General features: G+C 41.0%; 1 protein-coding gene across 1 annotated transcript in view; it reads right to left on the bottom strand.

Moving 5' to 3' along the window:
• The window catches only part of CFAP61 (cilia and flagella associated protein 61), a 612,448-nt gene that overhangs the window by 435,839 nt on the left and 152,301 nt on the right, over positions 1-24,308 (bottom strand). The window contains 3 exon segments of the mRNA XM_082249457.1: positions 1,253-1,431; positions 18,242-18,325; positions 23,904-23,998. Coding sequence (XP_082105583.1) covers positions 1,253-1,431; positions 18,242-18,325; positions 23,904-23,998 — 358 coding nt within the window.

Below are 24,308 nucleotides of genomic sequence, written 5' to 3'. Positions count from 1 at the left end.
AATCATTTAAATGCTGATAGAGAGAGTTTAGTTATGAGCTGTCCATGGTGCTCTGCATTAAGATAAAAAGCCTTTTGTGTGTATCAGCCGCCCCAGCTACCCCAAATACTTACTTAAGCCCCATCTCCATCCGAGACTTTCCCTCCTGAAGGGATAAAATACAGCAGCGGTGCCCCTGGCTCCCGCTGCTATTAATCAAAGTCAGTTAACCAATCAGGAGAGAGAGGGGGCAGGGCCGAATGACAGCTTCATATCTGAATGGATACATCGAGCTGAAGCTCGGCTCGGGGGTCCCCATAGCAAGCTACTTGCTGTGGGGGAACACGACAGGAGGGAGGGGCCAGGAGCAGCGAAAAAGGACCCGAGAAGAGGAGGATGCAGGATGACGTGTGCAAAACCATGTTTGTTATTTTAAAAAAAAAAACACAAGACTTTACAAGCACTTTAAATTGATCTCTGTCTCTAGCCAAGCACCTGGCGACACAGTGATCGTCAATTTCCATTGCAGTCTATCAGGTATGAGATATCCATACTTACATTGTGCCAAGCTGGGCCACCATAAGTATGCAATTAAGATCCTACCTGGAGTTCAGCTTTAAATCTTGTGTTTTAGTGATCAAGTTTAAAACAACTATGGTAACTTTATAACATTAATCATCATTGTAAATCAGCATTATCGTTCTTTTTTTCACATTCCACACACTGATGAACAAGTAAGGGGTAAAACAAGTTTAATAGGGAATGAGCCCCAAAATATGACAAGAAGGCTGGACACCCCAAGGCTGCTTGTAGACTTCTGTAAGCTTCAGCACAACTTAAAGCCTACTAAATCCAGCTATCAGCTTGTTTAATGGGACAGCCGGCACTCCCATTAAGATCCATATTTAACATCCCTAAACTGGAGCTGAAGGGTGCCACTGAAAAGGTGCTGGAAGCCAAACACCTCAACTCACAGATGGTGAGTGATGTCAATTGATGGCAATCATCTGACAAAGCTTTGCAAAAACACTGCATTGTCATCAAAATCAGCCTCCCTCTGCTCCTAACTGTCAAGGGGCATAGAGACAGCTGCTGTCCATGCATGCTGTACGTGTAAGGGAAACACATCCTAAAATAAAAGTATTACTTTTGTCACAAAGCCACAAAATAGGAATGCTAATAAAAAGTTTTAAAGAGGCTTTTATATATAGAGAGACATATAACAGTACTTTCTCATATAATCAGAGGGTCAGTGATCATGCCCTCGACTTGCCTTGTTTCATGCTTCTCATCAATGCAGAAGAGCTGTATACAGAAGGCAGAGACGTCTCCCCTGTAGATGGGCTGGAAAAGCTGGCTCTGTGCTTCTGTCCTTGGTGTCTCTGGGGTCTTGCAATTCACACCTCTAATGGCGTCATCTGTAGTAGATGCTCTGCTATGTGTTTTGCTTTGCTGCAATAACAGACATCGAGAACAGGATTAGAAATATTCTTTTTTTTTTTTTCTTTATTACAAACTTTTATTGAAAAATAATTATTATTATACACAAATCATATGGAATAATAGTTATAACATGGTAGTTGCATATAAGCATGACTTTAACCACTTTAGCCCTGGAAGGTTTTACCCCCTTAATGACCAGGTAATTGTTTGTGATACGGCACTGCGTTGCTTTAACTGACAATTGCGCAGTTCTGCGAAGCTGTACCCAAAAAAAAATTGATTTCCTTTTTTCCCCACAAATATAGCTTTCTTTTGATGGTATTTGATCACCTCTGCGGTTTTTATTTGTTGTGCCATTCACAAAAAAAGAATGACAATTTTGAAAAAAAAAAACAATATTTTTACTTTCTGCTATAAAACACATCCAATAAAAATGTAAAAAAAAAAAAAAAAATCAAAATTTCTTTATCAGTTTAGGCCAATATGTATTCTGCTACATATTTTTGGTAAAAAAAAAAATCCCAAAAAAGTGTATATATATTAATTGGTTTGCACAAAAGTTATAGAGTTTACAAACTATGGGATAGATTTATGGACTTTTTATGTTTTTTATTAGCAATGGCAGCGATCAGCATTATTTTAGTGGGGGCTGAGACATTGCGGTGAACAAATCTGACACGAAGGGACACTAAATAATATATAAATTACACTGGCAGGGAAAGGGTTAACATCAGGGGCGATCAAGGGGTTAAGTGTGCTCCTAGGGAATGCTTTCTAACTGTAGGGGGACTGGACTAACTGCAGGAAGAGAGAGATTTGTGTTCCCAATTAGTAGGAACACATGATCTCTGCTTTCCTGTCTGACCGAATAGCCGCCTGCCTTGTTTAGGCAGATGGCTGTTCAGTCATTCTCCTTCACAATCGCGGGTGGCCTGCGGCTCTAATCACAGTGGGAGCACGCGTGCCCCCTAGAGCCCTGAAACAAATCACGTATATGTACGTGATTTTTAGGGATGCACCGATCCGGGCAAAATAGCTGGATCGGAGATCGGTAAAATTTAGCCGTCCCACGGGCCGATCCGGGGCGTCGCAGCACCTACGTCATTAATCAGCCTCACGTGTGTGTCGGGTATGGAGCGCGCCAAAGAGTCGGCAGTGTGGAGATATTACACGCTCGCCACGCCAACGAGTTCCACAGCTGTTTGCAATGTCTGCAAAGCAAATGTTTCGAGGGGAGGTGGTATAACAGCAAAGTTCAATAATACAAATTTAATCAGGCACATCCAGAAACACCACGCTAAGGAGCACGCTGAATTCCTGCAGCTCAACAAAACCAAAGCAGCAGACAATACAGCCCAGCAGCAACAAACTTTGCAGGATGCAATTCAACGACGCAAAAAGTTTCCGATTGAAAGTATGAGAGCATCAGCAATAACACAGAAAGTTTTGAAATTCATTGTTTTAGATGGTCAACCAATGTCAGTTGTTGAAAATGGTGGCTTCTGTCGCCTACTGGAACACTTGGAGCCGAGGTACTCTCTTCCATCAAGCAAGTATTTTTCTGAGACCGCAGTGCCAGAACTGTACAAAAAAATTTGCCAAGACGTCTCAAAAGAGATTAAAGATATAAGGGCTATGAGCTTTACTACAGATATATGGAGCTCTGATGTGTGTCTAACGTCGCTTTTAAGTTTAACAGTCCACTGGTTGGACACAAACTGTACACCGCACGGTGCAATGCTTCAAGCTAAAAATTTTCATGGTTCACACACCAGCGATACCATTTCAGCTACAATTAAGGCTATACTTGACCAGTGGCACATTCCTTTGAATAAAGTGCATGTCATATTCCGAGACAATGCAAGCAACATGAAAAAGGCCATAGACAAAATGGGGGTACGGAGCTTAGGCTGCTTTGCTCACAGCTTGTAGTCAATGAGGGGCTTCTGTCACAACGGAGTGTGAGCGATGCCATTGCAATCGGTAGACAAATTGTGGGGCATTTTAAACATTCTCAACTTGCGTATTCAAGGCTGCAAGATATCCAGCTCCAGATGCAAATGCAACCTAAACGCCTGCAACAAGACCTCAAAACAAGGTGGAATTCTACGTACTTGATGATACAGAGTCCTCTGTGCTTACATTGCTGACCATGATTGCTTACATTGCTGACCATGATGACCTGCCCAGTACACTGACCAGTGACCACTAACCAGTGGACTTTGCTAGAAAAAACGAGCATTGTTTTAGTACCATTTGAAGAGCTAACAAGGAAAGTAAGCTCATCAACTGCCTCCACCGCTGACGTCATTCCAGCTGTCACCGTCCTCAAACGCATCCTTGCTAAAGAAGGCAATGCGGATATTGGCATCAAAACAATGAAAACAACCCTGCTTCAAGCTGTCAACAAACGCTTCAACACTGTGGAAGATGAACCCCTATATGCACTTGCCACCCTGCTGGACCCGAGATATAAAGACAGGTACATTTTGCAGCCTCAGGTTAGTGTCATGAAATGTTTCATAATTAGCCTAACCTACGTTTTTATTTCTGTTTCAGATACTTTACAAGTGCACAATCTGCAAAGTGTGCAAAAGATGCACTGACAGTGGAACTAGAGGAAGACTTGAGGAACAGCAGAGCTGGAGCATCACAGGCCACAGAACCACAAGACAAGGTCCCTCGGGTGGAAGCAGCAGCAGCAGCACCGAGCAGCTTTATGCAAGAGTTTGACCACCTGTGGAGGAGTTTGAACTAGATCCCAATGTAGCAAGCAGCTCAAGCCCTGCAGTCCAACTGCATGGATATTTTGCAGAGAAAACCATCGCTGCCTCAGACAACCCATACCAGTTCTGGGGAGTCAACGAATACAGATTACCTTGTCTTGCTGCCACTGTCACAAAATATCTCTGTGCCCCCTGCACTAGTGTAGAAAGTGAGAGAGTGTTCAGCACCGTTTCCAGCATTGTGGATGAGAAGAGAAATAGACTTACAGCAGAGAGAGCAGAAATGCTTGTCTTTATGAGAAAGAATTTGCCATTGCTGCTGATTAAGTGACCATACTGGTCATTTTTGTATCGTTTGAGCACACAAACAAATGGCATTTGTATGTAAACAGGTAGTTCAGTGTCACTGTCACATGCCACCATCAAATTACTGTGTGATGGTGGTGGTGTGACACTGGACTACATGTTTACAATATGCCATCTGTATGTGTGATCAAGTTGTTGTTGTTCAACAAACTTTTAGTCAGGTCAGAGACGAGTCAGACTCAGGCTGCTATGTTGTTGCTGCTATGTTGTTGTATTGCCAATGCCCCCCTGCACTAAAAAGTGACAAAGTGTTCTGTTCAGAGTTTGTGTTTGTGAATGAGAAGAGAAATAGCGAGAAGAAATGCTTGTCTACAATCTTCTTTAGAGAGAATTAAGTGACAATCAGTCACTATGTTTACAACAGCCGACCGTCCTTCTCTCTCAGCGCGGAACGATCGCGAGTGTCAGGGGGCAATCGGAGCCGCCTGCCCGCTGTATCGGCTTCCCCGCTGACGAGCGGGGGCAGGAGTGCCCTTCCGGCGGTGCGCGCTCGCCCCCTAGACTCCCGAGAGCGAGCGCCATACATGTACAACGATTTGCCTGGGAGCGGCTGCCTGCCGCAGTACATCTGCGGAGGGCGGTCGTAAACCGGTTAAAGAAAATAAAAGTTTAATTCCATAACAGTGAGTAAACAATCTTTGGCATCATCATGCGTGTTATTCTATTTGTTTTTTTTTAAACTTCCACGTTGAATGATTTTTCATGTATTTTAATCATGAAATAATAATACCATAAAAAAGAGAAACAAAAAGGTGAAAGAAAGTAAAAATATTCGGTAAGATAAGGGAACAAAACTAAGGTACTATGTAGTATAGTATAAGCATGTAATCTATGCATTTGGTGTATTTTTGCAAATAAACTATGGATCCCATTTAAGATCAAATAGTTTCTTTGTGTTATTTATTGTGTGATAAATGTTCTCCATAAGCTTAATCCCTTCAATTTTTGAGAAGATCTGTGCGAATGGTATAACATTTTTCCTCCAGTGGAGAGCTATTGTCCAGTGTGAGGCAACACATATGGTATGAATCAGTTGTGTAAGGGGTGAATGTATCTCTGGTATATTTTGGAATAATAGGCAACTGAGATAAGACAGTGTAATGTCTTTACCAACTAATTTGTTGATGAGAGTGAATACCTCTTTCCATGAAGGGGATAGTTTATCACAATTCCAAAATATATGTGAGAAAGTGCCTGTAGAGTAGCATCCTCTAAAGCAGTAAGGAGAGACATCCCGAAAGATTGTGTTTAAGTGAGCTGGTGTATTATACCACCTAGTGAAAAGTTTCACAGCTTTCTCTCTGACTGTCAAAGATTTATTGCTCCATCTCAGGTTGGTCCACATTGAGGACCATTCTGAAGTGGATAATTGGGTATTTAATTCTGTTTCCCATTTTTGCATATAGGAAAGTTTATCAATATGAAGAGAGGTATTCAAGTCATTATATATACCGGTAAGTGAAATAAGACCTCTTCCTCTTGGAGTTTTGAGGCAGGTGTGTTAAAAAATGGACATCGCAGAACTAGAGAGTTTAAGATATAGTATCTCATAGGAAGATTTCATGTTGTTAAAATTTTGTTGTTCAATGATGGGGATTTTGTTAGATAACTGTAGAGAGTTAAAAGCGATACATTTTCCACCATTATAAAAATCTGATAGTTTGGTAAAGCCATTATGTTTCCACCACTGAAAAACATTTGGAGAGAGATAAGCCAGATTGAATGTTCGGTCTCCTAAGAAAGAGGCTCCCAGGGGAGGGTTTGACATAAGTGGCCATTCTAAGTTATTCCATAGCTTTAAAGAGTTAGAGACAATGGCATTACGGGAAGAGATGGAACGGATCAGTATAGCATTGGACCATAGTAGGCTTGGGAAATAGAAGGGATGAACGGAAGTGAATGAAGAGAAGTGAAAATAAAATAAAAGTTTTTTCAAAAAGTAACCATGGAATCGTTGAGTTAGGAATATTCCATTGAGCTGTTTGAGTGGGTCTGCTGGTGATGTAATATAACCAGAGTTGAGTAACACCTAGACCTCCTGACTTGTGTGACTGATAAAGAATCTTTTTATCGAATCTAAGAGTCCTATTATTCCATATAAATGTATTTATTATGGATTCGATTTTTGAGATTTAAATTTTAGAAAGTGTGATTGGAAGTGATAGGAAAACGTATAAAAGATTAGGGAGGAAGTTAATTTTGATTGCAGCGATCTTTCCTAGGAATGATAAGTGGTATGATGACCAAATGTTAAGAGTATTGCAAATTCTAGTAATTAATGGAGGTTAGTTTTGTTGAAAAAGCAAATCATATTTGCTGGAGAGATAAATATCCAAGTATGGGATTGTATTACATGACCAAATAAATGAAAAAGTTCCTTTTAGGGTGTCCAACTCTGGGGAAGAGAAACTTATAGGAAGTGCCACTGATTTGGAGACATTAATCTTAAGGCCTGAGACATTAGCAAATTTTTCAAGAATTTCCAATAAATTTGTGATAGAAATTAAGGGATTTGTAAGAAAAAGTAGTGCGTCATCAGCATATAAACAGGCTTTAAAATTTGATTGACCTTTCGTATATCCCTTAATGTCAGCGTGTTAAATAATAGCTATGGAGAGGGTTTCTAAGGCTAATGCAAATAGAAGGGGAGAGAGGGGGCAGCCCTTTCTAGTGCCTCTTCCAAGTGGGAAAAAATCTGAATTACAGCCTGAGATTTTAATTCGGGTTTTGGGGTTGTTGTAAAGGGCTTAAAATCCATATAGGAGTTCCTCCTTGAATCCATATCTGGAAAGTATAATTTCCAGCTTTGTGTATATCCAAACCTAAAAGCAATACTTTACAGTTGAATTTTTCTGCCTCTTAAAAAATGTTAGTTGCCAGTCTAACGTTATCAGTTATTTGACGATTGGGAATGGAGCCAGATTGATTAGGGGATATTACATTTGGGATGATATTGGCGAGTCTATCAGAGAGGATCTTGCTAAATATTTTGAGATCATTATTGATAACCGAAATTGGTCTAAAATTTTGTGGATGTGCTAGATCTTTATTAGGTTTGACAATTAGAGACATGTTTGCTAATAGCCTTTCTTCTGAAAAAGTGTTTACTTGTAATATATGATTGAAAAGCTGTGTTGATTTTGGGGTCAGAGAAGAGGAGAATTTCTTATAATATAGAGATGAAAAACCCATTGGGGCCTGGAGCTAAGGATTTTCGAAGTGACCTAATTACATTTTCTACCTCTTCATTAGTGTTGGGGGCAAGGAGACATTAGTGGTGGGAGGAAGATAGTTTGGGGATAGGTAAGTTATCAAGCCAAGTTTTAGAGACTGTAGAAATTGTGTCATTAGGAGATGAGAGAAGTATAAAATATAATTTAAAATATCTGTAGGACTTCTTTTGGGTTTGATGTAGGGAGGCCAGCATTTGTGTTGAGTTTGTATATAAGTGGAGGTAAGTTTCCTATCATACATAGAGGAGGCTGTATTGCCATAAAGCAAAAACCTTGCCTTGGAAAATCTTAATGCTTTTCAGCGTTAGTAGAAAGAATATTATTCAATTCGGTCCTTTTTTGGTCAATAATGAGTTTGGGGTTTTGATTTTGAATGTTTTGTGGGACTTTATAAAGATTATCTAAGTCCCTTGTGAGGGATTGAAATTTTTTTATTATGTTTCTTTTTTCTAGATGCAGCTTTTCCAATTAGTTTGCCTCTCATATAAGCTTTATGAGCAACCCATGTAGTGGAAATTGATGTGTCTTGAATTGGGTTGAACAGGAAAAATTAATCTAGAGTTTTGGAAAGTTCTTGCTCTATAATGGGATCTGAGAGCAGTGGGTCATTCAATCTTCAAGAATAAGGTATGGGGGTTAGGCCTATGTATTTGGTAACAAAGGACATTATGTGATGGTCGGACCAAACAGTTATAAATGCCAGAGGATATAGAATTTGCTAAAATAATTGGGGAACAAAAGAGGTGTTGTGAGGGTTGGAATAAAAGGTGTAATCCCTAGCAGCTACATTCAGGGCTCTCCATGTATCCATATGTTGTGAGTCTTGTAATTATTTGGGGAGGAATTTAGGGAATGTCTTAGATAGAGAGGAAGGGTTACTTCTATTCAATAATAGATGAGCTACCATATTGAAGTCTCCTCCTAGTATGATATAAGGAGAATTAAATTTATCAAGAGTATCGAGGAATGTATGAAAAAACAAGGAAGATGCCTCATTTGGGGCGTAAATATTTGCTATTGTAAGTTCACGACTCAGAACACAGCCTTTTTAATATTAGGAATCTACTTTCTTTGTCTTTTTATACTGTACATCCTGGACCTCAAATGGAAAGGAGTTATGTACAAAAAATGGCAATTCCTCTACATTTGGTGGAAAATAGTGGATAATATGATTGGTTAAATGCTTTGTGAAAAAATTTAGGATGATTGGATTCAGCAAAATGGGTTTCTTGGATTAATAAAATTTTAGCCCCCCAAACGTTTATAATGATGGAAAGCTTTCTTCCTTTTATTTGGTGAGTTGAAGCCCTGAGCATTGTGTGAAACACATCTTATATTCATTTGTGGATATGGGATTGGGTATCAAACTGAATTAGGATCATGAGCAATTTAGTTGTAATAAACATGCTTGTAAGATATAGTATGATGCACAAACAGGAAATTTGCAAAGTTACAAGGTGAAAACTAAGCCTGTACCCATAAAACAATTCACCAAGGGGGTGAGAAAAAAATGATACAGGTGTAAAAGCCAAAAAAATTAAAGTATATAAAAAAAAAATAACCTGGATTAAAGATACCCAAAGGTATCTGAAACAAAACTTATTTCAACGAGAATAACATTTCTCTTAAACAGTACCCTTGATAAATCCAAATCATTGGAAAAAAATATAACTCAGAAAAAGTGACCAAATAGGTCTATCTGTGAAGTAGAGTCTAAAACTCATCAAGTGAACTGAGTGGAGTCGCCCTGCACCAGCACAGATAGAAATAGTTTTGTTAAAAAAACAGATCCTGTTCCCTTAACCACTTCTGGACCGGAAGGATTTGCCCCCTTAATGACAGGCCATCTTTTGCGATTCGGCACTACGTTACTTTAATGGACAATTGCGTGGTCATGCGACGCTGTACCTAAATACATTTGATGTCCTTTTTTCCCCCCACAAATAGAGCTTTCTTTTGGTGGTGTTTGATCACCTCTGCGGTTTTTATTGTTTACGCTATGAACAAAAAAAGCGACAATTCTAAAAAAAAAAAAAGATTTTTTACTTTCTGCTATATAACATTCCCAATAAAAAAAAAAAAAAATGTAAAAATCAAACTTTAACATTTTAGGCCAATTTTTTTTTCTGCTACATATTTTTGGTAAAAAAAAAAAAAAAAGAAAATCGCAATAAGCGTATTTTGATTGGTTTGCGCAAAAGTTATCACGTCTACTAACTACGGGAAAGATTTATGTCATGTCATTTTTATTGTTTTTTTTTTTTTTTTACTAGTAATGGCGGCGACTGCGACATTGTGGCGGACAGATCAGATCCCCTAACTGACATTTTTTACACTTTTGGGGGGACCAGTGACATTACTACAGTAAGCAGTGCTAGAAATAGGCACTGTTACTGAAATAAAGACACTAGCAGGGAAGGGGTTAACACTGTGGGTGATCAAGGGGTTAAATGTGAGCCTAGGGGAGTGATTCTAACTGTGGGGGGCGGGGCTTGTGAAATGATCACAGAGACCTGCAATCCTATATAGAAGGATCACAGGCACTCTGTGATAATTCCAGAGAGAAGAACGGTCAGCTGTGTTTTCAACAGTGTTCTCTCACAGCGGGGGGGGGAACGATCGCGGGTGTCAGGTGGCAATTGGAGCAGCCTGCCCCGCGCATTGGAATCCCCGCTCCCGAGTGGGGGCAGGAGCGCACCGGCTCACGCTCGCCCCCTAGCTGCAGGCGCGTATACGTATACCTACAGCGGTTTGCGCAGGAGGGCCAGCCTGCTACAGTATAACTGTGGCGGGCGGTCCTTAAGTGGTTAAAACATATTATACAGCACAGTGTTTGTGCTGTGTAGATTGACCCCCGTATCACATAAAATACCTGGCTGATCCTGATAGTTTCTACCCTCCCCTCTGTACACTGATCACGGTGTATCATGGCTGCTGAGCCCTGACACCATGCTCAGCATACTTATCTCTGTCATCCGCAGCTCTGCCCTGTCCTCCTCTGCCTCCCTCTGTCCTCCTCCCCCTCCCCTCCCCTTCCTGCCTGTCCGCTCACTAGCACTGCTCTGCTCCTCTCCCAGCTGCTACAAAACTATGTGATCTTTACATCATCTCCTCTGTTAGATTACAAACTGTATCCCAGTACCTGTGCTTTATTAAAAAAAAAAAATTTCTACTTGTTTTCACAGCGTCGCTCGGCCGTCGAGTGACTCCCGCCTCTCTCCTCTTTTCCTCCCTGCCATCATAGCCAGGTTGGAAAGTTGACCTTTTTCTACAGTACTGCCATCACCCTGTGATTGAACAGTAATAATTCACCAGCAGGATGATCATGTTGTCACTCTAATCTCCCCCTCCTGTCTGCATGTTTCTTTTCAGCAGAAGTGAATGCAGAACCCCTGATGGGCTCCCAGTTCTTTCCCTCCTTCTCCCATTCAGAAGTCAGATTTACATGGGGGATTACAAAGGGCAGATACCAAGGCTTTGTTCCAAAATGTCCATCTAGCTCCTTTGCAATCCTTTACAGTGATAGCTGTAACATAGACAGTCCTTAGGATGTTACTTGCATAAAGGAATTCAGTAATTCATGCTCATGTAGCACTTGTAGAGTTCTTTTTTCTGTAGTACAGGTCATTGCTAGGAAGTCTCGGTTTTGAAAGTGTCCTCTAAGAGATCCCTTTACAAGCAATGTGCCCCACTGCTGGGTTCCAGGAACTGGCTAGGCGCCCAGCTGCCACTGTCCAGCTAGGTGCCACAATGCTCAGATTTAACGACAAGCCAGCTGGATTCATCAAGACGCATTGATCCCAAATTTCCCAAATCCATTAGGGCAGCAGGTAACCTAGTGCTGGAGTACCATGAGCCATCAGGAGGTCTTTTGCTAACAATGGCATCCTGATGCCAAGGAGTTTTAACACACAACGACACTCCACATCCAGGTAGATTGTATGATCTAGAACACAGGTGTCAAACACAAGGCCCGCGGGCCGAATCTGGCCCACCAGGCCATTTCATGTGGTCCTCACACATCTCCTGCTCCTGGAGGTGCAGCCCTTATCTCTGCCCTCACCCTGTTTCAGCAGTCAGCAACAGAGAGGAGGACAGAACTCCTCTGCCAGATCCTGCACTTCTGCCGGCAGCCACGGAGAGGCTAGTCTCTGCATCCTTCCCCCCATCTCAGCAGTCGGCAACAGGGAGGAGAGCAAAATGCATCCTATAGATCCTGCCCCTCTCTGCCTCTGCCTCCCCTGTTTTAAGCATTCAGCAGACTACAACATCTGACTCCAGCCCTCCTCTCTGGTCCTCCTCCAGACCCTGCACTTTCTGCTTCCTAGCTCCTTCCCGGCAGCAGCACAAGGGACTTATTATTACTTTAATGAATGCATAACGTCAGTAACCTGGCATTAAATGTATATATGCCAAAAGTTCAGCTATAATAGACAATATAAACAACCCATTCAGGTGCTGTGCAAAAATGAATCCAAAATATGGGAAGTAAAAAAAAATCCCACATTTTGGGTTGACATCAGAACACTAATAGAGGGGAAATCTTCCATTGGGTACACTAGTTCTAGTAACCCTGGTGACACATTGGGATATCCTCACTTTGAAAGGATTTCCTCTGACTTCCTGTTTGACTATAGGGCAGGAAGAGAAGGGACACCCCTAACAATGGAAAAAAAAAAGAAAAAAAAAAAAAACTTGACAAGGATTGTAACCCTCCCTTACTATCTAAAAACTTCTTTTTTTTTTTTTTTTTTAAAGTTTTGCCTTTAGTTACACTTTAACTTTCAGTGAATGTTTGGTGAATGTCACATTTATGCCTTTATAAATATGCTCCCAGTTGCTTTAAGCAGGGTGTACTGCAGGTACTAGATGTATTTCGGTCCATGTGTACCGCTGTCTGTTCAATAGAAGCTGGTTTAATGACAGCTTCTGTCGAATGGTCATGATTCAAAACCAGCATTCGATCACCACTCGCAGCCAATAGCTGCAGCACTGATCTGTGTATTCTGATGGAGGGAGCCCCCACTGTCAGAATACAAAGACAACGCAAGAGAGACCCCTGCATCAACATCACTTGGGTGAATGTGGGGATCTGTGAGTCTTTTTTCATTTAACCCGCTGCTTGAATGAAAAAAAACTCATCATGTATACCCTGCTTTAGTCAACTTTGGAAACCCAAAGCAAGTGATAACAAAACTGGTGAACTGAAAATACCATTATTCTCTTGAAAATATGCATGAAGATCTGTCCAGTCTGCAGAGAATCACACAATTCATGAATACTGCACTGTGACGTGCATCAGACTTGGCAAGTAACCTGATTCCTAAAACCGATATATCACCTGAACGCACCCTAAGCTGGGCACAAGCTCATGCAAGATCAGGAGATTCTGACACATTCACACAACACGGATAAGCAAGCTGACTATAAACACGAGAGGGTGGTCAGACATGCAGGCACCATCTGATCGCCCTCAGGCGTCTGTGCCAGCCAAAGTAACCCTAAATACGACAGCTGCATCTGTACGACCGTTTATGTTTAGCCCTCTGGGGAGATTCGGGGGAGGCACACTGCAGACAGCTAACGAGGGGAGAAAACAATTGTGATCAGACAACCAATTTCCCTTCAGTGAACCTCGGCCTGCAATGTATAAATACAAAATATTCACATCTAACTTATGCCAGACATCAGTGAGCTGATTAAACAGGTTTTAAAAATGAACTAGTGATCAGTATTGTTCTCTCTTAAACTGTGTTAGGACAGCCCATGCCTACTTCTATATAAAATACTTTAAAATAGAACTTTAGGCAAAACTTAGGGAGGATTATAACCCGTAAGGTTTTTTGCCAATTTTCTTTTTTGGTGGCTGAGCCACGGTTTTACAGCCCACCTAAATTCTAACATCCTAGCTAGTGATGGGCTCTTGCGTGTTCGGAATCCTAGTCCCAACCCACCTGAACAATCCTGCCAGGAAGTAGACACTGCACACCACCAATCACAGCCAGTGATATGGAATATACACAATATTAACCGCACTAATGGAAATGAAAAACAGCAGCAACTTCAAGTGTGACCACACCCTAAACAGAATCTATATAATAAGTCACGCTAACTTAAATGATGGAAAAAAAAGTCCATATATGTTAGGATCACAGAATTCAGACATACTCCCTATGGACATACGCTTACCAGAAATGGTAAATAAAAAGGCAGGTTCTCTAAGATGAATCTCGTCCCCTTGATAGCAGACTGGAACCAATAATCTCGCGTTGATTCAACGGTAATTGGATAAAAAATAGAAACGCAATAGCGTAAAACCCAACACAAATGGTAAAGGCTGGCATCTCATCTTGCTTGATTCCTTTGATTTATTGCAACCTGGCCTAATCTTATTAATATCTGGTAAGAGGCGAGCTATACTGGATGAGGTTTCTACACAGAGGATACCTATTTAGGATTTCCCATTCACTTTGGCGTTTTTCTTTCCTTCGTTGGTAAGAGGCGACATCAGCTGATTTAGGATTGCACTTCACCTATATGTATTTGCACATATTTCCACTTATTTCCGGTAAGGGGTACCTATAGGTGTCCCACCTAAGAGGAATTTTTTATTTTCTTTCTTTTGATTGCTTTGAGTTTTTACACTGGTGGAGTTCCACACACTTATATCCAGTTTTTATCACTCACATTAGTGTTCAAGTCACTTTACCATTTGTGTTGGGTTTTACGCTATTGCGTTTTTATTTTTTATCCAATTACCGTTGAATCAACGCAAGATTATTGGTTCCAGTCTGCTATCAAGGGGACGAGATTCATCTTGGAGAACCTGCCTTTTTATTTACCATTTCTGGTAAGCGTATGTCCATAGGGAGCCTGTCTGAATTCTGTGATCCTAACATATATGGACTTTATTTTCCATCATTTAAGTTAGCGCGACTTATTATATAGATATAGACAGCCAGTGATATATTTCACGGTCAGTGCAGCTGCGGGCCGGGAAATGCCTCATTGCCTGCAGTGTAGGCTTCCTGGCAGGATTGCTTGGGTGGGTTGGGACTACGATCCTGAACATGCCTGAGCCCATCACCAGTGCTGTATTTTGGCCTAGGCCAACAAGGCCCAGGCCTAGGACAGCACTTTGCAGGGGGGCAGCAAAAAAGTCCCCCCTCCACCTGAGAATCTTTTTGGCCAGTGGTTGCTAGAGTTGCCTCTCGCACCCCCCTTCCCTCTCTCTCATTCCCCCTCTCTCTCTCACCCCCCTCTCTCCCTCCCATCCCCCCTCTCTCCCATCCCCCCTTCTCTCTCTCTCTCTCATCCCCCCTCTCTCTCTCCCACCCCCTCTCTCTCTCTCTCGCTCTCATTCCCCCTCTCTCTCTCTCTTCCCCCACTCTCTCTCTCTCTCACCCACCTCTCTCTCCCACCCCCCCTCTTTCTCTCTCACACCCCCCCCCCTCTCTCTCCCCCCTCTCTCTCTCACCCACCCACCCTCTCTCTTTCAGACCCCCTCTCTCTCACACACCTCCCTCCCTCACCCACTCCCCCCTCTCGTGAGATCTCAGGGGTTCATGCTGGGACTTGTAGTCCTTAAATTTTGGAGGGAGTCACATCCGTTAAAAAGGAAGGAGTGGGGCAAATTTACATAGGAGGGGGGGCACCCAATTTTAGTCTTGCCTAGGGCAGCACAAAACCCAAATACACCACTGCCCATCACCATTCACAGCCAGATAGGGCTGGATACAAGCTTTTCTTTGTGGCTGGGGCAACTTTTAACTTGGTTTGTGCAGATTAACAGGGGGCACTGCCTGTCAAACTCGCACACTGAGGTCAATGGGAGCACACCACAACCATAAGCCAAACATTTAGCTCTCAGTTGTGGTATTTTAATAAAAAATCCTCCTTGGGTTTAAAAAAATAAAAAAAGCAGACATTTAGGAGGTGGCAGAATGGACTCCTGAACGATGACCCAAGCATAGGAGGGACCTTACCGGGGGTCCCTGCAAGCTGACATATTTTGAAAGGGGTTTCGTTCTTCATCAGAGCCAAGCAGAAAAGCCCCTTCGAAACACATCAGCCTGCAGGGACCCCAGTGAGATCCCCCATATGCTTAAGTCATCAGTCAGTCTGGATGCGTAAAGCCACGGAAAGTGGCCAGTTGAGCGATATTAAAACCGATGTTTGTACATAGCTCTTTTTATTACATATTTTTTTATAAAATTTGTGGGATGATGCACTAGGCCTGTGGGCTCTTTTTTGTTTTTTTCAGTGTCTAGAGGACAGCCCCAGTCCTAGAGGGCAGCAAGGCTTCAAGAGATTATCCACACATGCAACGGATTAACACTCCTCACTGGGTCATCTCACTCTTGCGCAGGGGACTATTTTTGTTGTCGATGGCCTCCTGAACACCTGGCAGCTGCTGCTATACTGCCCTATGAAAAATGATCTACTGCGGATCTTACTGCATGCACTGTCTAGACCAGCCTTTGTCAACCAGGGTGCCCAGACACCCTGAGGTGCCTTGAGGTTTCATCAGGGGTGCCTTGGCAAAATGCCTAAAAATGTAACAAAAATTCTATACAAGTCAGTAGGTGGATCAAGCCTGCCTTTTAGTTGCACAAAGGCACGGGTTTTCATTATGTACCATTATGACTTTCTAGACACTGGCATCCTAACTACTAATAACGTCCTCAGTTAATAAGGAGGATGTCAGTTGCCCCCACGGCATCCTTGTTTCTCCCTTGCATTTCTCCATCAGCACTGGGGTGACTGATGGAGAGAAATTGAGGGAGAAGAGAAACATTGGAATGCTAGTCAGTACCAGTGAGCAAAAGTGCATTTGCTTTGCAAGAATAAATAACCTCTAACATTTTAAAGAAGGGAACAAAAAATTGACTTTGATGGCTCACCAAACTCTTGTAAACCAATGATTATAAAAAAAATATACTTATTATAAATAAGATTAAAAAAAATCTTATATATACACAAATAAAATTATAAAAAAAATATATATATATATATAATATAAAAAATACACAAATATATAAACAGATATTGCCCTTCCCAATGTGCTTACGGCCCTGAATAACACTAAATATCCTGATGTTTTGAATCAAAAATATACTCAATAAATGCTTTCACAACAGAGAAAAATGACACCTATGGTAGAACCAGATGATACAACATCAGGATTGTGGATCCAGTGATTTCTATATACAAAAATACATACATAAATAAATACAAATATAAGTGTAAGTGCTACTACCTCCATATGAACTATATTGTATTATGTTGATTGGAAACTACTATAGTATATGTAATCATTCTTAATTCACTCATAGTTTTACCTTCTGTATTTTTTTTGTTATATAGAAGTTTTTGCAAGCCCACGATGACTATCTCCTGAGGGAGCGCTGATGCGCGAAACATGTGGAGCCTTGACAAGTGTCAACCACGGGAATCACAGTCCTGATGTTGTATCATCTAGTTCTACCATAGGTGTAATTTTTCTCTGAATTGAAAGCATTTATTGAGTATCTTTCTGATTCCAAACATCAGGATAATTCATGTTATCCAGGGCCGTAAGCACATTGGGAAGGGCATTATCTGTTTGTAATTTGTATACAATTTTATTCCTGTATGTATAATTATTTTTGTAATAAAATTATATTTTTTATATAATCATTGGTTTACAAGAGTTTGGTGTGCCATCAAAGTCCATTCTTTTGTTCACTTCTTTACGATTATCGAGATTTAGGAGGAGGCATTGAGTATTGCGCTGTGTCCATAGTACCACTCTACGATGACACTCTATAATCAACCTCTAACGTTGGGTGTCCTACATGTGGATGTTGCTGCATTATGGAAAAACTATTAGAATAGTTTTTTACATTTTAGATTGGGGTGCCTCGAGACTGTCCAAAATTTTAAAGGGTGTCGTGAGATTTTCTATAATTTTAAAGGGTGCCTTGACTGAAAAAAGGTTGAGAAACACTGGTCTAGGCAATGTGCATATCAAAAGGTAAAGATTGTCCATCACAGTTAGATTTTTAGCATTCAGTCCACAGAGTCCTACATCCATGCTATACAGCGTAGATGAACAAATCTCCCACAGCGGCTTTTGTTTTATGACAGCCCACACCAATAGCTGCCAGAATACCCAAACAGCAGTTGCAGTTAACTGGATGAACAATTTCCTGTCTGATTTCTTGGATTTTTTCAATCAAAGGATGTTGGGCATGAGGGTGGCAAAAGGACCACCTATGTAGCAAATTTTGTCGAATTTATTAGGAACCGGCCAGAAATTGTATAGCGTATGGCCAGCTTTAAAACATCTGTTTGAGGATCTGATCAATTCCTATGGAGTGGCCAGAAACCCTCATGCAAAAGTTCCTTTAGAAAATACAGCCTTACAGAGAGACTCTAGTGACATCACATGGTGATATTATGAAATTTCCTACAGCATATATCACAAAACAGAGAGATCACTTAAACACGTACATCTAGATCAGTCTGTGCCTCTGTCATCTCTGATGTGTTGTTTTCATTTGCAGAGGTGATTATTTCATCCTGATTTAGATCCACCTGAAATGATATGAATATCAGAATGAATAAACACAGAAGCTAAACAGGAGTTCAAAACCCAGTACTGTTATAGTGTTAGAGGGTAATGTATATACATAATATAAACTGAAAAAATATTTCAAATCAATAATTTAAAGAAAATGTAGGGGGGATTTTTATATAAAGATGAATTAAAGGATCAGTAGAATAATTTTAAGCTAGACTGCTGACAAACAGCAAAATGCACAGTGGAAACTGGTGTGTTTAGCTCTTGTGATAGATGTGTTTGCACAGCGAGTCCACGGCAGACAGGATCTATGATAAAGGACCTGTTAGCCCATTTTTATAAAAAAGAAAAGCAAAAATAACAGTTCAACACATGTGGTTTTCCCACGCAGAGGTTTCAGCATTACACAAAATGAAAATGCCAAGCCACCTGGCTCTTTAGGTCACTTAGCTTTAATTGCAGTATCTCACTGGCCTCCAAATATGGTTCTCCATTTCTCCCTGCGTTTGCTCACTCTCTCCGTGACTTCCGGAAATTCCTCCAGCTTTCCTGGACTCGCTAGATTTCCCAGCCTCCCAGACCCTCTCATGGTCTCCCAGGCCTGCATAGCTGTCCCAGCCTTATCAGTCCTTTGAGCAAAAAGCCCACCGCAAAAGGGATGCAGTCTCTGACAGTAGCAATCAGGTCTCCTGAGTGGGGTCTGTCTCCAAATGCCAGTAACTGCAACAACTCCAACTCCACCTGCCCTGCTCTGAGCTATGCTCAGATCTGCCTTATAATGACCCTGCACACCTGAGCACTCACACAGGCTGCAGGAGTCAAGCAAAGATTGAATGTTCTGTCCCACCCAATACTCTTTGAAACTGTCAATGGCAGTAACTGCAACAACTCCAACTCCACCTGCCCTGAGCTATGCTCAGATCTGCCTTATAATGACCCTGCACACCTATGCACTCACACAGGCTGCAGGAGTCAAGCAAAGCCTGGACACCAGATTGAATGTTCTGTCCCACCCAATACTCTTTGGAACTGTCAAGCTACAGGCCCTGATCCAGACCTACCAAAGCAAAGAACACCGCTTTCTCTGTTCACAATCAATCTGCCAAAGCTTCTCAATCTGCAGCTTTGAGAATTCTGTGTCATTTTTTTTGCTATTTACATAGTGGCAGGGTCTCACACTGTCACAACAGATAAAATACATATAAAGGGACAGTTTCACCTGCCAAAGGCTTTGATTTTCTGTCCATTCAGTTCTAAGATTTACACAGCTCTGCCTTAGAGCACAACCCTGTCTGGCAGGGCAGGATACCTGATTTTATTTCCTGCTGCAATTAAGTACCACTTACAGGTCTTTTAAATATGGGGGTGTGTGGCGCGCTTCAGAAGTGGAGAAAATTTAAATAAAGTAATTATTGTGATTAAAATATATATGTGGTAAAATAAATTGCTGTTATTTCACAATTCCTTATCCTCGTGATTTGTGAATAAAATTAAACTTCAATCAAAACGACATTTAAATAATTCAATAAAAACTGTAAAGTGTTAAGCCAGGTATTTCAAACTATAAAGTGCTGGGTGCTTTCAATCTTCAATAAAAACATATCATATCAATAAATGTCTATAAAACTCATTAAATTAATAAAGTGCAGTCTTCAGTGAATGTCCATTTTTTCTTTCCACCACAAACAATTATAATAATAATAAATCCAACTGTGTATCTTCAACTTATATCACAAAGTGCTTCTGTGCAAAATAAGGTGCAGTGACTTGTTCCTCCACCAGGTGTCACCTCTAGGTGTTCTAAACTCTCACCTTAATGGAGTATATAAATCGCCTGAATGTGTATATTTAGCCCCCGGTTGGGTGATTATTAGCCTGGGTTTACTGTCTGCAGAGTCCTACTCGTGGTCCCGGGATCCTTCTCAGGGTTCGTATCAGGGTGCTTTGGTCCTCAGGGGTCCTAGTCTCCTAGCGCGACCTCAGGGCTCATTAAACTTCCTGAGGAAGTCACATGATGTGACGTAACGCGTAGGAGGAGCCGCCAAAAATAACCGGAAGTGACGTTACGGACCGGAGCCAAGTACTCCCAACGCTACTCAGACTTGTACTACGCCCATAACAAGCTGGATAATTGTAAGTGCAATGATTTTTTTATGAATAAAGTGGTTTTAAAATACTGCACCATGATGGCCCTCTATGTTTAATGAGCCCTGAGGTTGCGCTAGGAGACTAGGACCCCTGAGGACCAAAGCACCCTGATACGAACCCTGAGAAGGATCCCGGGACCACGAGTAGGACTCTGCAGACAGTAAACCCAGGCTAATAATCACCCAACCGGGGGCTAAATATACACATTCAGGCGATTTATATACTCCATTAAGGTGAGAGTTTAGAACACCTAGAGGTGACACCTGGTGGAGGAACAAGTCACTGCACCTTATTGTTGCACAGAAGCACTTTGTGATATAAGTTGAAGATACACAGTTGGATTTATTATTATTATAATTGTTTGTGGTGGAAAGAAAAAATGGACATTCACTGAAGACTGCACTTTATTAATTTAATGAGTTTTATAGACATTTATTGATATGATATGTTTTTATTGAAGATTGAAAGCACCCAGCACTTTATAGTTTGAAATACCTGGCTTAACACTTTACAGTTTTTATTGAATTATTTAAATGTCGTTTTGATTGAAGTTTAATTTTATTCACAAATCACGAGGATAAGGAATTGTGAAATAACAGCAATTTTTTTACCACATATATATTTTATTAACAATAATTACTTTATTTAAATTTTCTCCACTTCTGAAGCGCGCCACACACCCCCATATTTAAATTTCTACTAACTGGTTTCTGGTACCAGTTTAGTGGTGCAGCAGTAGGAAGGGACCTAAATCACCTTTGATAGCGCAGGAACCACCTACACACATATAATACACTTACAGGTCTTGTTCCTCCCCCAGATTGTGGCTCCACAGTTAAAGGTAAAACAACATACTCCACCTATCAGCGTGTTCGTTATTAGCACTTTAGCACTGCAGAAAACCTAAGCCTTCAGTCACAAAAATTGCTAGCAGGCAGCTTTTTACTTCAGAAGAGACATGCTATTGGGGAAATTTGCTAAAACTGGAGCACTCAGAAACTGGTGCAGATGTGCATAGAAACCAATCAGCTTCCGGGTTTTATTGTCAAAGCCTAAAGTGGTTGTAAACCCCTTTCATGAAAGTTGAACTAAGCACATATATCTGTAGCCTTTACTTATCTCTCTCCAAAGCTCTAAGATCCATTTCGTTCCTCTGTTATCAGCATGTTTCACTTCTTACAAGTTCTGCGACACGTGAGATAACAGTAGCTAAAAATTGGTGTCGGGGAGGGTGCTTAGAGGGAGATTATCAGAGAGCTTGTCTATTCATAATACAGCTCTGCACGTTCCTTCGTTCCTCTGCCTATTTCGAAGGACGGAGGTGCCCCTTTCCTCTAGTCAGATCTCACACAGTGTAAATCCAGTCTCCCCACCCACCCCTATGTGCTGCTGAAATAGGAAGAAATATTTCTAACACGATCTGCACTTTCCGTGTAGAAAGCGAAAGACAGCAGATAAACAAGTAAAACGTATGTAGGGGATTTGTTTTATTGCTGGGTATAACGTGAGGTTATTCCCTACACTGGGCATAGGAGAGGGTTTACAACTAATTTAGAGGGTTACTATACACAGGAGCCTGCATTCACTATATTTGATCTAACACAGTACACAGCACATGGAAATGCAATTATTTTAGTTATTATAAACTGCTAAATACCTTTTCTCATCAGCAGTTAGAACAGTCTTGTGACTGCTAGCAGTGTCCAGCAGAGCACTGGTTAAAGCTTGTAGGAGGAGTTTTCATTCTCCTTTGTCTGTCCTATGAGGCTGTCCTATACAACCACTTTAAGAGAGTAACAGCTTCTATATTTGCATTTCAGCTGCCCTCCCTTTGCAAGGAACATGAAAGTGTTAACTGGTTATATTTAAAGCAAAACTATGAGCAAAGTAATTTTATTGAGGTTTATTATAATTATTGGCACTGCATCATTTCATGAAAAAAACCTTATATATCATATATGATGCAGTCTGTCACTAGCTTTAACAAAGAAGATTATTTCCCCTGACTAACTGTTTATTTACATTCTTTAATTTGTTTTACACCTAAACATTAAGTGCCGGTTCACACTGAAGCGGCACGACTTCGGGGGCGACCTGTGAAGTCGCATGCACCGCGACTTCGGCATGACTTGCAGGGACTTCATAAAATGAATGTCTATGCAAGTCACTCTAGGTCGCCCCGAAGTAGTACAGGACCCTTTTTTTGAAGCGACTTGTGTCGCTCCTATTAGAACGGTTCCTGTAGCAGTCAATGGACCGCGACGGTGCACGACTTGTCAGGCTGACCAAGTCGCCTGACAAGTCGTACTAGTGTGAATGGAGACTTAATGTAGGGTGTGTCTATAAAATACAGTTTGCAAAGCCTGCAGGGCTTTCTAAGAAGAAAGACCAGCACTGGCTATATACAGGTTGCTAGCCTGTGTATAATATATAAATCAGAGGGTTCTGCATTCAAAAGAGAGGAGGGGGTCACCTCTATGAGTCATACTGCTGTGTGTATATTCGGATCTCCTTTCACTGAAAGTCTATCTCAGCCTTTTTTAACCAGGGTGCCCAGGCACCATGGGGTGCCTTGAGGTTTCTTCAGGGGTGCCTTGCCTTTTAGTTAAACAAAGCCACAGGTTTGCATTATGCACCATTGCAACTTTCTAGACACTGGCATCCTAACAATCAATGACGTCATCAGGTAATAAGGAGGATGTCTGTTGCCTCCACAGCATCCCTGTTTGACCCTCCTCTGCCTCTCTCCCATGGCACTGGGGTGACATTAGCTGACTGATGGAGAGAAATTGAGGGAAAAGAGAAACACTGGAATACTAGTCAGTACCAGTGTGCAAAAGTGTATTTGCTTTGGAAGAATGAATCACCTCTAATGTTGGGTGTCCTACATGTGCATGTCACTGCACTATGTAACGCTATTAGAATCTTTTTTTACATTTTAGAATAGGTGCCTTGAGATTGTCTATAATTTTAAAAGGTGCCTTGACTGAAAAAAGGTTGAGAAACACTGCTCTATCTGGTCACAACAGCAGGTGCTTGTTTGTCCCCTGGAAAGACGCTGATTTTTCCTAGAACTTGCCACTAACCAGTAACTTTGAAAAAATCAAACATGATATTTTTTATAAACCTTATTAAAAAGAAAAATAAGGCAACAATTTAAAAATATTTTGGGTCCTAAACAAAATAATGCAAAAGAATTCCAAAAAAAAAATTACAGTATACTCCCTTTAGCAAGATGTAGAGCCTACAGGAACATAAGGGATCTAGAAGAGGACTTAAGGCTTAGAGGTTTATGTAGCTGTCACATGAAAGGATAGAATCAGAAATGACCTAAATTATGCAAGACAGCTTCTTCTAAATGCTTTTTTATAGGACCATATTCAAAAGAGGACTAGAACACATGCAGATTTCAGTATGAGATGTATTAATGCAATTATTATTTACCTTCTCATCTGTCTCGTGAACACTGATGACGTCTGACAGCTGCGATAATTTGGATCCTGACCTTTGACTTGATGGTCTGCTTATTATTACATCTTCTGGAAGACATTCATGATATATACATCAAACAGTGAGAAGCAACTGGTAATGGGTTAAGGATAATTAATTAAGAAGTGATTTCATGTTTACTTTCAGAAATTAATTAAAAAGAAGGCAAGAACAGAAAAGAGTAGCGTAGAAGATCCTGGTTTCTATCAACAATTATGGATGATCTATGTGTAATGTTCCCACTACAAACAAGGATAACAACATTTTCTGTGAATTACATATATCTTTTAGGTGATTAAGCTGTAATGTCTGTCTTTTTAGTAAGGCATATTTAGAAATAGGAGATATATAGATCTTGCC

This window comes from Pelophylax lessonae (genome assembly GCF_965119305.1).
Source record: "Pelophylax lessonae genome assembly, chromosome: 3".
In the NCBI taxonomy this organism is placed as follows: Eukaryota; Metazoa; Chordata; class Amphibia; order Anura; family Ranidae; genus Pelophylax; species Pelophylax lessonae.
This window is presented reverse-complemented; position numbering and strand designations above follow the sequence as displayed.